At 42.6% G+C, this 15,019-nt stretch overlaps 1 protein-coding gene across 3 annotated transcripts; it reads left to right on the forward strand.

Moving 5' to 3' along the window:
* The first annotated feature begins 1,346 nt into the window (after window positions 1-1,346).
* TFAM (transcription factor A, mitochondrial) lies at window positions 1,347-9,839 on the forward strand. 3 transcript variants are annotated; one of them, XM_039554492.1, is made up of 6 exons: window positions 1,347-1,668; window positions 3,556-3,626; window positions 5,485-5,634; window positions 6,997-7,092; window positions 7,911-7,967; window positions 8,919-9,839. In XM_039554492.1, exons 1-6 carry the CDS (start codon window positions 1,362-1,364, stop codon window positions 9,129-9,131), a joined length of 894 nt encoding a protein of 297 aa, XP_039410426.1. In that variant the 5' UTR covers window positions 1,347-1,361; the 3' UTR covers window positions 9,132-9,839. The 3 variants fall into 3 exon arrangements, with proteins under 3 accessions (XP_039410426.1, XP_039410427.1, XP_039410428.1); XM_039554493.1 differs by lacking the exon at window positions 7,911-7,967; XM_039554494.1 differs by lacking the exons at window positions 6,997-7,092; window positions 7,911-7,967.
* The last annotated feature ends 5,180 nt before the right edge of the window (window positions 9,840-15,019 follow it).

Here is a 15,019-nt window from a genome sequence, read left to right on the forward strand (position 1 = left end):
GTTTTTTATTCGAACATACATCGAAGTGGAATTTGGGGTATGGGTGGTAAGTATGCACAGTCAGAGCTTTTATTTCTATTAGTGGAATATTAGCTTTGTGTTTGCTAATTTACTGACCTTTAGTTGGTCACATATGGGAAAATGTAATTTCTGTGCTAGTTTTATCTGTAATGTAATGATGATATTTGAAACAGCAGGTCAAGTGAGAGTGGTTCTAATAACCTTAAAATATCTCTGTTCACTACATTTTGCAAGCTGAATAAATGCATTTTTTTTGTTACTGAGTGCTTCATTATACTTGAACTAGGACAATGGAGCTAGGAAGGCAAAGACATCATTTGTACTTTGTGCTCCAGTGATCATAGAAAATTGACCATCAGAATGTATTCACAGAGTTGTTTTTTTATCTAGGTAAGTAGTAATCTGTTTGTACTAGAAATTATTTAAATTTTTGGAATATCTGTACTGAACTGTGTGATATTGGAAGTTTGACTTGGTTTCTCTTGGTTTATCAGTTTGTGCTAGGGGCGGTTTGAAAACATTTGCATTTTAACTGTTAATGTTTCTGGTCTTTGTGCCCTGCATGCAGGAATGACTGTCCACCACAATATGAAACTGGTAGGAGGATTGAAAACCAACAACCAACACCCGTGTGTAAGACATATTAAGCATATGTAAATATTAAAAAAGGAACTTGTCTTATGATCCTGTTAGTTTAGAGGTGTGAAGCTATGTCTTTGATTCTTATGATACTCCTAGCAGTTCAGCCTTTCTGATTTTGAAATTATCGGAATGAAATGATAAATACATTGTTTTAAACTTCAGTCATGCAATGAACGGGTTGGATTTAATCTGCAGAGAGAAACATCTCTGCTACTGCACCTTCAGAGCTCCTCCGTTAACCCTTTTTATACAAATTGTGTTTCCAGGGGCGGGGCTGAAAGGTCACTTCATTCTGTGCTGTTTACTACGACGGAAAAAAAAATAAAATGTAAATCTTCCTTTTTCCCCGAGAACTGGTCGGATCTGTGGCGTCTGCTGTTTCAGACAAAGCAGCGCCCAAAAGCTTGCCATTGCGAAGAAAACAGTGAAGCCGTGGGGTTAGTTTTTGGCCACACCTCATCAACTGATTTAGTTACTTAGTGCCCAGTTAGTTTCTGATCTCTCTATTACAAGTTTCTGCCTGCATGTGCTCCCTGCGCGCGCACACAATGAACCCGCCCGCCCGTGGTTCAGAACCTCGTGTGCCCGTGGGGGCGGGGCTGCGGGGGGTCACCTTGCAGCCGTCACCCTGGCTCCGCCCTCCGCGTCGCTGTCCCAGGGTACCGCGCGCTCTTCGCGCGCAGGCGCGGCGGGCTGGGATGGCGGCGGCAGCGGCCTTGCTGGGTCGGGCTGCGGGCCTGGGCCTGGGCCTGGGCCTGGGCCTGGGCCTGGGCCTGGGCGCGGGCGCGCGCGCGCGGCGGCTCCTCCGGTGCGGGACAGGATCGGGGCTGCGGGAGTGGGGGACGGGAACCCTCCTCGACGGTGCCGTTGTGTGCAAGGCCGGTGCCGCGGCGGAGCAGTGCCTGTCTCGGGGGATCAGCTCGAATCAGCGCCCGAAGCGGCCCCTCACCGCCTATCTTCGTTTTGTGATAGACAACCGTCCGGCTTTTAGGGAAAAAAACCCAGGTACGAGGTTTGAGGGGAGGCGGGGCCCGCGGTTGGCGCTGTTGGGCGCCGGAGCTTAGATACCGCCGCCCCCCAGAGTGGGGTGAGCCAGGAAGCCGGAACAACCTGTCCCTTTGTAAAAGCGAACCTCGGGAGCGATCTAAGCTGTCGTGATCTCGGAGATGCAACTCATCTGTTTATCCGTACCATTCCCGGGGTGAATCCAGCATAGCCATACTCACTGCCTGCACGTGCCTGCTTGGTCTTCTGTGCTTCATAAGTCAAAAAAGTGAACATGCGTGTGTAACTTTAAAAATGCTTGATGAAATATCTCATCTAGGTAATACATGTTAACAATTATTTATGGTTTTCAATTATTTTTGGACTCCATATATTTGAAGTACACTTTTGCTGATATTATGAGCTGTGTATGATTTTATTTTGAGGCTTAGTAATTGAAAAATTACAGATACTTGATTGCATTACTATATATGGGAGAAAAAGTAAATGTATTTAGAGGAAAATGGTTTTCTGTGAATATGTTTGATTTACTATCAGAAACTTCAGTTACAGGCAAGGCAGTGACTCTTGCCAGAGAGCTGCAGAATAGATATGCTGGTTTTGAAATACTGTTGAAGGTTAAAATGTTTAAAGAACCATGGTCATATTGGGCAAATCCTGAGGAAGATTTAAGTAGGGAAAACCATTTGATATCCTACTTAGCTCACCAGTTCAAGAGTTCCACTCTCATAGGTTGGTAACTGATTAGAGTATATTGTAGTTATGCACCACACTAGTGTTTTCCACATTTCCAAAATTTGAATAATCTGCAAATAAACATACTGGATCTTATATACAAATGGAGAGTTTGGGGTTTTCTTGTTCCGAAACAGGTAATGATCAAAAATAACCCAATAATTTATTTGTTTTCTGTTATCAGTGGTCATAGCATCATATTTTCAAAGGTTTTAAGGCCGATTTACTTGCACTAAAACCTTTTCATTGTCTTGTTTTTCCAGAATTCTGAAAGTCAGGTTACTGAGAAGAGCTTAGTTACACTTTTCCACCATTGAGGTGGCTGAACTTTACATCTCAGGGGGGAGAGAAGCTCATCTGTTTTTTCTTTTATTGTGAAGTAGAGGGAAAGCCTGTAAAGGATTTTGCATGTAAAGAAGACCTTATATCCTCTTTGCACAACACTTGGGTTTGTTTGGGGTTTGTCTGCTTGGGGCCTTGTTGTGGTTGGTTGCTTGCTTGCTTGCTTTTTAATTATTCTTTTTCCCTTATCAAATTCAAGTCTGGCTGGAGGCCTCATCACCATAGTGCAAGAGCCAGAGGCAAAGGCAGTCAGCTGAAAACCAAAGCAGACTAAAGTAGTTTTGTTTGCTGGAGAAGGAAATTACTTTTTTTTTAACTTCTTTTAAATAATACTGTAAGTAAAGGATAATAAAGATCAAAGTATATGTGCTATATTAAGTGGATAAAGTCACGTTATACTCGAATGAAGAATTCAGCAGACTGTTTTTGCTAAAAAAGTTAGAACTGGAAATTTTACTTTTGGTTTCTCCTGCTCCGCCCTCCAAATTCAGACCATTTTGCATTGTATAGAAAAGGATCCAGCTCAAAAGACAAAAAATACGAAATTTTTGTGGAGTGATAATAGCTGCCTTGAAATGGTGCTTGAGTTCATAACTGCATGTTTTGTTCCAGGCGAGCAATGACTCTTCCCCATCCCCCAAATACTGCAATGCCCTTTAACTGCCACAGTGAGGTAGTTTATGAAAGGAGGAAAATGCATTTGTACAGGAAGATGATACTTGTGACAGCTTTCTTTGGTAAAAACTGAAGAACCTTACTAAAGATACAATGTTGATCTTTATTTCTGGGCTTTCTGATTTTAATGTACAGAATCGAGCAACCTGGAACTGATTAAAAAATTAGCATGTGCATGGAAGGATTTACCCGCATCACAGAAGCAGGTAAGGTTGTATCCTTTCCCTGAGTACTTTGAACTCTACAGATGGTGGATTTTTATTTGGTCTGGTGTCTCTTGTGGCTTTTTTTGTTTATTCTGGTGGGTGTTTTTGGTTGGTGGGTTTGTTTTCAAAGGGCTTCAGACATCAAAACAGTTGGGAGAATTGGGAGCTTTGAATAACTCAAGGGAAGTGTAGTGGGGAGACCCTGGCTGAATGCCAGGTGCCCACCGAAGCCACTCTCAGCTGCTCTTCGCAGCTGGGCAGGGGAGAGAAAATACAGCAAAAAGTTTGTGGGTTGGAATAAAGCAGGGAGAGGTCCCTCACCAGTTACTGTCAGGGCAAAATGAACTTCACTTGGGGAAATCAGTTTATTACCAATCAGATCAGAGTGGGATAATGAAAAGTAAAAACTTAAAATCCTAAGACACCTTTCCTCCTATTCCCCACTCTTCCCAGGCTCAACATCACTCCCAATTTCTCTACTTCCTCCTGACAGCAGTGCAGGAGGACAGGGAATGGAGGCTGAGGTCAGTCCATCATGTGTTGTTTCTGCTGCTCCTTCCTGCTAAGTGGGAAAACTTCAGCATGGGAGCCCTCCCCCAGGGGACAATTCTCCATGAACTGCTCACAATATGAGTTTTTCCCATGGGCTGCAGTTCTTCAGGAATTGCTCCAGCATGTATTCCTTTCCATGGGCTGCTGCCCTTCAGGAATAGGCTGTTCTATTGTGTGTCCTCCATGGGGTCACAGCCCCCTTTATGCATCTTCTCACTTCAGTGTAGTCTCTTCCATGGGCTGCAGGTGGATCTCTGCTCCCCCATGGTCTGCAAGGGCACAGCTGCCTCACTGTGGGCTGCACCACAGGCTGAAGGGGAACCTCAGCTCTGGTGCTTGGAGCATCTCCTGCCTCTCCTTCCCTGACCTTAAGATCGGTAGAAATGTTCTTCTGACATGGTGTGTGTCCCTGCCCTCTCTGGCTGAAGTTGTGCAGTTTTCTTTTTCTCCTTCTTAACTCTGTTATCTCAGAGGTGCCACCACCATCACTGATGGCCAATGGTGCCTCTTGGAGCTGGCTGGCCTTGGCTCCATCAGGCATGGCAGCTTCTCATAGGAACCATTCCTGTACCCCCTTCAACACAAAAATCTGGCCATGCAAACCCAGTAAAGGAAGATACTTTGCTACTTGCACTTGTACATGACCTTGGCTTTAACAGTTCTAATCTCTTGCTGGAGAAATGATACAGCTCTCGTTCCATGTAGCTGTGGGGCTGCAGACCAATTCTTTCTCCTTTTTGAATGGCAATATTGCATTACATGTATAATACAAGTTTTGTAAAGTTGTTCTCCTCTTGTGTGTAAGTTAGGTGAAACCTCAGTTTTAATGAAAGGACCAAATTCTTTTGCTTCATGTAAATTTCTTTTAAGAGTCAGCAAATTAAGTCATAAGTAGTGAAGTTTCTCTGAGTGGCAGTTTCAAGGGATAACGTGAAGCAACTCTAGGACTTGCTGATCTTTGCAAAATTTAAATGCTATTTATAGCAAAGTAATGGTTGTTCTTCCTTGGTTGCAGTTAACAATTAGAGGCAGTTAGGAACTAAGTGCCGTTTTCTAAAGGAAATATCTTTGTTCAAAAGAATTGAGGTGCTCTCACATCCCTTCTGGACTTCTCACTCTGTGTACCTTTCCCTCTGTGTCTCTGAAATGTAGAACAGGGAATCAAACATGAAAATCTGATGTTCTGGGGTAATTTTTTTCAGTCTATAATTTTTCTACTCATAGGTTAGAAACGTTAGCTTGTCTAATGGTCAAGTGCTTCTGACTGAAAGCATTTCTTTAAGGCTGGTGGTGGTTTGTGCCATAGGTTTATGAGGAAGCAAGAAAGACGGACTGGAAAAGATATGGAGAGCAGATGGCTGCTTATAAAGCCCAACTGACTCCAGCCCAAGCTGCAGCTTTGAAAGAGGAGAGGAGAAAACAAGTGGCAAAGAGAAGATCAATCAGGGCAAAAAGAGTAAGTATTTTGAAGTTCTGGTTTCTTTTCTCTCAAGGAACCCGAAGTCTGTTTGTCTAGTATACAAAGCAGAGTTGAAGCATGTTTTAGAAATACAAAAGCAACTCCGAATAAAAGAAAACGCACAACAAGCACAAACCCCCCAGAATGCCATGGACTAAAATAATTACTGGTGTTAGCAGCTGTTTTAGTGGCTTTCCTGTGCTTGAAGAGCACAGAACTAGCACATATCTTTGTGCTTAGAGGTGGCTTCTCTATGCTTTTTTCTCCCTATTTCTTGAGCTACCGGAGAAAGGATAGGCAGTAAAAGACATTTGGACCAGCAACTCTTTGGATGGGAAGACATCCAGAAATAGCTTTTCACAAAGACTTTGTGTCTGTTCCCTCACTAGCCCCTACAAGGTAGCAGCTGTTTGAAGTAGCCTTTTTTCCTTCCTTTCTTGGACTCTGCCACTGTATCGCTGCTGCTGTGACATCTGTTTGTGTCCATTACTATTATATTCATAAGGATCATCTTCCTTATTCCCTTTTGTCTGGTTTATGTATAAATCCTTAGAACCATCTGTAAAGGTACAATATTATGGTTTGTCTGGCAAAATCAAAGGGGTTACATATTGCTTACTTATTTCTGTGAATTAAACTGCTGGTGTGGCATTGCCCTAACTGGCAAAAGCAAAACAAATTTGGTTTAAAAGACCCCTATTTAGAGGGAGTTTTTAATCTAAATGATTCTGCTGATCCTTTTTAGAGTATGGCACCACAAGGAATTCAGTTGACATATCTAATACCTGAGCAGATGTTAATTTACAGCACCTAGGCTCCAATGGGAGTATCAGGACTGGAGAAAACAGGAAGTGTAATTGCATTTAGAACTTGCTGTACTTTCATTCTCTAGCCATCATCCCTGTAGGCAAAGCATTCTGATAGCAGAAACCCAGTTCTCTTCCAGCCTCTCACCTCTACACAGATGGGTGTCTGCCTTCTTCTCTGCACGCAGGCAGTATTTCACACCAGAAACGGAAGCCTTACTGAAGAATAATAGAAAACCTGTCATCATTACTTTATTACAGAGTTGAATTTAGTAACACTTTTGGTTTCTGGAAGACTTAGCTGGAGTAAGAATCAGTTTTAAATGCTTTTTCAACAACTTGTGAAAACTCAAGTTGTTATCTTTTTGTAGTGTAGCATTAGTCTTGAAAAGCACGAAGAGCATCTTGACATATAGTCTAGTTTACAGAATAAAACTCCAAAGAAAGAATTTGTGTTTGATTTTTCTATAAAATATAAAGACAAATGCTAAGTTTAGATTTAGAACAAATGCATGCTTAGTAGATGGAATAACTTCTTCTGTTGTTTTTAAAGGAATTGAATCTGCTTGGAAAACCTAAAAGAGCTCGTAGCGGCTTTAACATTTTCCTGTCAGAAAATTTTCAAGAAAGTGAGGGAATTTCACCTGTGGTAAGCCAGGAAAAATTGGGGGTTTTTTTAATGTATCCATTGTATTCAGGAAAATGTAGTTTAAATTCTGTCATTTTCAAAGATACTGTTCAGTAGTTCAGTGTCTCGATGCTGCATTGCTTAGGTTATTTTCTTTAGGCTGTGGCGATCTGGCTGTACTACTGACATGGCCTGTATAAAGTGCTGTGTGGGTATACAGCCTTAAAGTTTTTGCACTTCAGTGTTACAGACTTCATTTGTTCCTTTTGTAAGGAGAGAATTATTCTTCTCTTTGTTTTGATGTAGAAATAGAATAGTTTTTCTAAGAGTTGTGGTGGTGTGCTCCTGTTCTGGCAGTAGCAGGTTATTTTACCTCCTACAGCTCGGTGGTATGGAACATGCAGGAGTTCCTCAGCAAACTCACAAGTTCTGCACTAAACTGTGCTTTGGGGTGATGTAAGTTACTGGTGGATTATAGCACTTGAAGTGGTGGAGACCTGCCCTGTGTGCATCATGTGTTCCTTACCCTACACATTTAGTCAGTAAGTCAGGATGGTGGATGTATTTTGTTTCTCAGTTTTCCATGTACAAGGCAGGCTTCTCCAGTCAGCTGAGGCCCAGGCTGTAAATGTGGCTCAGATGATGCCCAGAAGCTTGTTTTGAACTCTATTGTTTACTTACATTAAAAGAGTAAATAAGGGGAAGCAAGATTTGTGACTTTGTGCTTTTTTGCATTGGTTTATGCTTGGCTTTCACTCGTGCAGCATTCATCTGTACCCTTCTGAAGTCAGTCTACTCCTAAAATAGCCCTCATGTATTGCATGTTCTGCATTCCCTAGGCAAAGCTGAAGAAACTATTTGATACATGGCAAAAACTGTCTACTTCCCAAAAGCAGGTATGTCAGAGGATTTGGATGAGGCTCTGATCTAATCAGAATTACAAACTTGAGTCAAAATTGATATATTCGTACAAAATCTTGAACTCAGTTGCTCAAAATGTAATACTGAGGAAAATACTCCAAGATATTCATGCATCTTGAAAAAGATTGTCATTACCTTTATTCCATGTGAGTCAGTGGGATAGAAGTTCAGTGTGCCTTAAAGTGGATGCTAACTAATATCTAGAAAAGAAGGTGGAATAATATGCAACAATTTGATTTTTTTCTAATAGTCCACAATATCTTTAAAAACCAGCATAAGAATTTGCTGCTCATGGAAAGACTATTTACAAGGGAAAGCAACAGAAATCTGCAAGTGATGTGCACAGGGTAATCTATTAACTTTGGTTGTCTGGGGGATAATTTTCTGCCAGCTTTCTCAGTGTATTGAACTACGAACCTGTAGATGAGCAAATCAAAAGTGGAGGGGTGCTCTACTGAAATCTGAACTAAACCTTGACATTTTCAGGTATTCTGTACCCTACTGTCCTTCCTCCTGAATGCTCTTCTTCCAGGTGGTTTTTAATGTGTACCTAGGACACACCCTATGTTCATGTTCTTACTGTAGAGAAATAAGTTGAAATAATTCTACAGCAGTATATATTCCTGTGCCTCACATAATCCAGCTCTCTCAAACTAGTGCCCAAATAAAAAAGCCTTAACTGTTAGTAGCAGTACTGAATAAACAACTTCTTCAGGGGATGGCCAGCTGTTGATATAACTGCAATTTAGTGCTAAAGCTTTGTATTTTTCTGCAAGTTTGATTTTTTTTTTTTTCCAATTAGCTGGTGGTGAAAGCAAATGCCTGGGCTGTTCACTGCACAGGTGTTGTTCTAAGTCACCTTTGTGTTGCAGCAGTTTTCCAGAAAAAGACCCTTCTGTAACTCTTGATACCTTATTTTCTTTCAGCCATACCTGCAGCTTGCTGAAGATGATAAGGTTCGGTATGAGAATGAAATGAAGTCATGGGAAGCAAAAATGATTGAACTGGGACGTGAAGACCTGGTGCGTTCCAAAAAGCAAAGGCTAAAAAAGAAACCTGCTGGAACTGCAAAGCAAGCTGAAACAGCCAAAGCTTCCTCAGGTGGAAACAAGGCAAAATTAAAAAAATCCGAAGAATAAAAAAACCCCTTTGGTTGTACTATTTCTTTCCTGCTGTGTTAATGCTGCAGTCAGCATTAGCACTGAAATTTGGAAAATCCGTGAAGGGCCCTTTTGAAAGGTGATCAGGTAAGAGAGGAGTTACTGTCTCTCAGAAGTGACTGATATAATCACTGTAGGTATAGCCTGAAATGTAGAACAGCAGTCGGTTAATCAACTGTGAATACTGATACTCACTGACATCAGCAGAGCTCTCCAATAATGGTAGATAATAGTCAGCTTTTATAAGGTATTTTTTAATGAAAAAATAAAGTTTCTTTCTTTATGAAAGAAAGAATATTCTACAATGTTACCATCTAAATTCTGTAAATAAGGACTGAAATCGGAATTAATGCTGCTATGTTTTATTCTCTCCATGTTATTGGTAGTGAGATGTTCTGCATTTCAACAACAGGCACAAGAAACATAAATCCTAGCTTTTATTTTATGCATCTATCTTTTTGTACCTGTTAATCTGTGTATGCCACTTACATTGCATTTGATTAAAGATCATATGACTTTTGTATGAATGTACCTTTATTGGACTTTCATTCCATGGTTTTGTTTGGATACATACAAACATTTTTGACTTGCTGTTGTCACATTTGGGACGACCTAGATGGAAAAGAAAAAATGTGAACTGTTTGGACTTTGAGTTTTGATGTAATAAATATAGGTATTTTGAAGAGATGGTTGGTTTCTTTCCTGCGGTCTTTCCATCTTAGTTAAAGTCTTATTGGTATTTTGAGGAATCTGTTTTTACAAGGCAGGCCAACTTTTTCAGTAGTTGGTGGATCTCATCTGTTCTGAGTGACCCACAAAATAATCATGGAATTCTAGAAAGGCTTGGCTTGGAAGGGTCCTTCAAGATCACATGGTTCCCATACCCCTCCTGTAGGAAGGGATGCTACTCACTAAGTCAGGTTGCTCAGGGCCCTTGTTGCTGCCTGTTCCGAGCTTCCCCTCCCCCCTCCCAAAGACGTGCTCTGAGCTCCTTTGTTCCAAGCGCGGGCAAAGCCAAATGTAACTCAGACTCTTCAGCAGTGTCTGATTGGCCGCTCACCCCGGGTCCGCCCCCAGTCCTCCCCTTTCCCCTTCTCCTAATAAAGATGGTCGAGGGGAGGCAAACGCTCTCTCTCAGCTCAGCGACTTTCCTGTGAACATCTCCGGTTGTCTGTCTCATTTGAAAGCTTCTAACTGCAGGGAATTGAGCGAGCAGGGAGCTATATTTCTCCCTCTTCTGCTGATGGTATTTGCTCTGCAGCTGATTCAGGTACCGATTCTAGAGCTACTAAAGTGCTAGATCGCCCTTGCTACCTTTCAAGGCTGCTCGGGGCTTTCTAAGGCATTGAAATACAAGCGCTAGCCGGTATAAAGCTGAAAAGATACCTTCCACATTTGGCGCCCAACGTGCTATCTCTGAACTCCGGTTCTGAGAGACTTTCAGGGTGTCCCGGCAGCTGTGTGTCTGCTGGAGTTAGCTCTGCACGTCCTGCTGTGCCAGCTCTGTGTGGCGAGGTGTTACTTTTTGTGTAACATCGAGCCCAGAGCCTCAGCCTGTACCCTCCCCCATGCCACGTGGCGAGGGAACGGCTGGAAAGCAGAAGACCCTTCTCGCGCATTTTTTTTTTCTCCGGACCTGCTTTCCTGTGATAAATCCAGAATTCTGGTGAGTATCTCCCTGCTGGTTTAGGGGCTCCTGTCTTAAGCTGGTGCCGGTGTAAACTTTCTCTCTTTTTTTCCTCCTTTTTGGCGAGTAAGGGGTTGAGGTTTCGTGTGCATTCATAATGGGATCTGAAGTTTCTGCACACCATAGAGAAATATACCACCAAGTTCAAAGTTACCTTTCTTTAACTGGGCATAAATACCCTAAAAATCTAGTTCAATCTTTTGTACAATGGCTTTTTCAGTACTTTCCTAATCTGACCTCCAAGGACATAAGATCTGCTGAATTTTGGGATAAAGTGGGGAGAAAACTCTCCTCTCTGAGGCGTGCAGGAGATGAAACAGTTTCAAAATTCTTTCCTCTCCTGTTACTAAGTTATACTTTGCCGGAGAAAAAGGCAGTACATGAAAAGCCACTGCAAAACCCCCCTGTTAATTCCCTTATACCCTCTTCCAACCCCTGTGTCCCTGACCCCTCTTCCCCTACTCTGGAAAACACAGCTAGAGCAGACTGCTTCTCAGCACAGGAGAGCTATCGTCCTCCTGGCTCACCCGTGTTTCCTCAGCACCCTGCCTTGGATGGGAATCCGGAGCCCATCCCAGGACCTTCCCAACCCCTCTTCTCCACTCCCTTTTCCCCAGTTTCTAGCCCTCATGTTTCAAGCGCGCGTAAAAACCCCTTCTCCCCTGATCTCTTTGTTCCCAGGGACAGCCATTGCCATGTGCTCGCAGCCCGGGAAAAAACCCCTCCCCCCAACCACTTTTCTCCAAGTTTGTCTCCAGTAATGGCGGACGCAATGTTCCTTCCTCTCCAAACTACACCTCCCACAATCCCTTTCTCCCCATCCCACAAATCCCTTCTTGTCCCCATCCCCTCCCACTCCTGTGTTACAACCTGACCCCGCCCCTCCACTCCCCGCCCCTGCTTCCCATTGTCCCGCCCCAGGTTCCCACAATCGTGTGACTGCCCCTCTGAATCCGGGATCCCATGCCTACCAGGAAGTAACTTCAAATGCTTCTACTGCACTCTCTTGTACTAGCAATGGAGCTAACCCTGACTGGAAACCCCTTTCTTATTCTGATATTAAGGATTTGTGCAAGGCAATTAAGGAGTTTGGAATGCATAGTAATTATTTTAAGAGCCTTTTAAGTGCTACTTTTGCAACTCACTTACTTGTACCTCATGATTTACTTACATTAATGCAAACTCTTCTCACACCTGGTGATTTTATGGTGTGGAAAAAGCAATGGAAAATAATTTTATCTGATTTATTAAAAATTTTGTGGCAAACTCCAGATAATTACCTGGATTTTGAAAACAATTATATCACATTAGACCTTTTATCTGGTGACAATAATATGGCAAATCCTCGTCCAGTTCTTACTGAAATCACACGTGCTGCTGAAAAGGCCTTAACATTATTACCATCTCAAACTCCTAATTCTCATTATATCACCATCAAGCAATCGTCAAATGAAAATATTATTCACTTTTATAACCGTTTGTACGAAGCTGTCTCTTCCCAGGTCCCTAATCCTGACCTCCAGCAAGCGCTCCTACTCAAACTTCTCCAAGTTAATACAAATGATGCTTGCAAACAAGTCATTCTCACTCTCCCGCTGCATCCTCCTCCTACTGTTGAATCCATCCTCAAAGTCTGTACAAAGAAGGTGCAGCTGAACACAGCTGCTCCCTTTTTGAAAAAAGTGGGGATGGTTGGGGAAGTTGTGGAGAATGTTACAGGTACAGGAGAAACTCAATCGCAAGGTAACCTTATATGCTATCGTTGTCAGAAAAAGGGACATGTAGCTCGCAATTGCAGAGCGATTATAACTGCTGATAAAAACTCTCCAAAGACTGTTTCCCCAGGTCAACAGCAGGGAAACTAGCGACTCAACGCGTCCTAACAGCTCCGCGTTCAGACATAAATAGGGCTGCAGACAAAGCAACTTGGACTTCTGGACTCAGGTTTAAGGTAACCTGTGATAAAGCACACCATTTCAACAACAACAAACAGACTGTAATACCCATTTCATTCCAGAATGTGGACCACATGCCAGAATTTACATACCTTTTTGTTATTGGGGACACTTGGGAAACACCTGCTGGGATAGAGGTTACACCCACACTCATGAAAATGGATCAGAACGGGTGTTCTAACCTAATGGTACAATGTATGTATCCACCGTACTTTATGCCAAAGGGTCAAGTCATTGCACAGGCCTTTCCACTGCCCAAATACCTGCCCACAGATGGTCATATCCCAGCCATCTGTTGGACTGAGGTTTTGGGAAACGACAAACCTGTAATAGAATGTAAGCTCCGTTACAAATCACATAAAATCAGTATAATGGGAATGATAGACACAGGTGCTGATGTGTCTGTCATTCCATTTGATAAGTGGCCTACGCAATGGGAATTGCAATCTCAGGGCATCATACAAGGGATTGGAGGTACCCAAATTGCAAAGCAGTCCAAACACACCATCCAAATTGAAGGTCCTGAAGGACAAATAGCGACACTTCGTCTGTATGTCCTAGACACCAAATTCACCCTGTGGGGAAGGGATGCCATGTCTCAGTGGGGAACAAAAATTGATATCACGCCTAGACATCAAAATTTTCCCTTGCAGGCCACTGAAGCAGAGTGCCACCCACAAAAATTAACTTGGAAAACAGATGAACCCGTGTGGGTTAGCCAGTGGTCGTTAAAAAAAGAAAACTTAGAGGCACTCAAAACATTAGTGGCTGAACAATTGGCTAAAGGAAATATAGTTCCAACTAACAGCCCATGGAACACACCCATGTTTGTAATACAAAAACCGGGAAAGAACAAGTATAGGCTACTCCAAGATCTTAGAGAAGTTAATAAGGTTATTGAAGACATGGGACCCCTTCAACCAGGTATGCCATCACCTTCAATGCTCCCACAACATTGGCATTTAGCTGTTCTTGACATCAAAGATTGCTTCTTTCATATTCCACTTCACCCTGCAGATGCCCCCCGATTTGCATTTTCTGTACCATCTCTTAATCGTGAAACTCCCATGGAACGTTATCATTGGCTTGTGCTTCCCCAAGGTATGAAAAATTCCCCAACTCTCTGCCAAGAGTATATTGCTAAAATTCTATCTCCCATCCGTGCTAAAGCAGAGAAAGCCATCATCCTGCATTACATGGATGATGTGCTGGTGTGTGCTCCCAATAATCAGTATCTCAAGCAGACACTTAACATGGTGATTGAGGCCCTAGAGGCCAAGGGCTTTGAATTACAACCTGAAAAAATGCAGAGAACAAGCCCTTGGAAATACCTCGGACTCAAAATCACAGAAACCTCTATCACCCCAACACCTGTCACCATTAATAATAACCCAAAAACATTAGAGGAAGTGCAACAGATCTGTGGGACACTGAAGTATTTAAGGTCCTGGTTAGGACTCACCACAGAGGATGTAGCTCCTATTGCAAACCTAGTAAAAGGGGAAGGCGGTCCAGCATCCCCTAGATCCCTGACAGAAGAGGCAAGGCAGTCTCTCAAAAAGATACAAGAGCTCATTTCCACCAGACAAGCACACAGGTATCAGCCCTCCCTACCCTTTAAGCTTGTCATTCTAGGGAAGGTACCACGCTTTCATGGCCTCATATTTCAGTGGGACAAAGAGCAGAAGGAACCCCTCATCATAATTGAATGGGTATTCCTTCCACTCCAACCTCCTAAAACCATCACACAGCCACAAGAACTAATGGCAAAAATTATCATGAAGGGTAGAGCAAGGCTCCGCACCCTGGCAGGATGTGACTTTGCATGCATCTATTTACCTGTAACAACTGACGCATTAGATCACCTACTCCAAAATAATATAAATTTACAATTTGCATTAGATAGTTACTCAGGCCAAATCTCAAATCATTACCCAAAACATGACATGTTTAATCTGCCATTCTCTTTCATCCCTCGAGAGATTCAAAGTAGAAAACCCCTCGATGCGATTACCGTTTTTACTGATGCCTCAGGAAAAAGTCCGTGGTCACATGGAAAAATCCAAAGACGCAAAAGTGGGAATCTGACATTGAGGTAATCCAGGGATCACCACAAGTAGCTGAATTAGCAGCTGTTGTTAGAGCATTTGAGAGGTTCAAAGAACCCTTTAATTTGGTCACAGACTCAGCATATGTAGCTGGAGTAACTGTTAGAGCTGAGCATG

This window comes from Corvus cornix, chromosome 6 (genome assembly GCF_000738735.6).
Source record: "Corvus cornix cornix isolate S_Up_H32 chromosome 6, ASM73873v5, whole genome shotgun sequence".
Classification (NCBI taxonomy): Eukaryota; Metazoa; Chordata; class Aves; order Passeriformes; family Corvidae; genus Corvus; species Corvus cornix.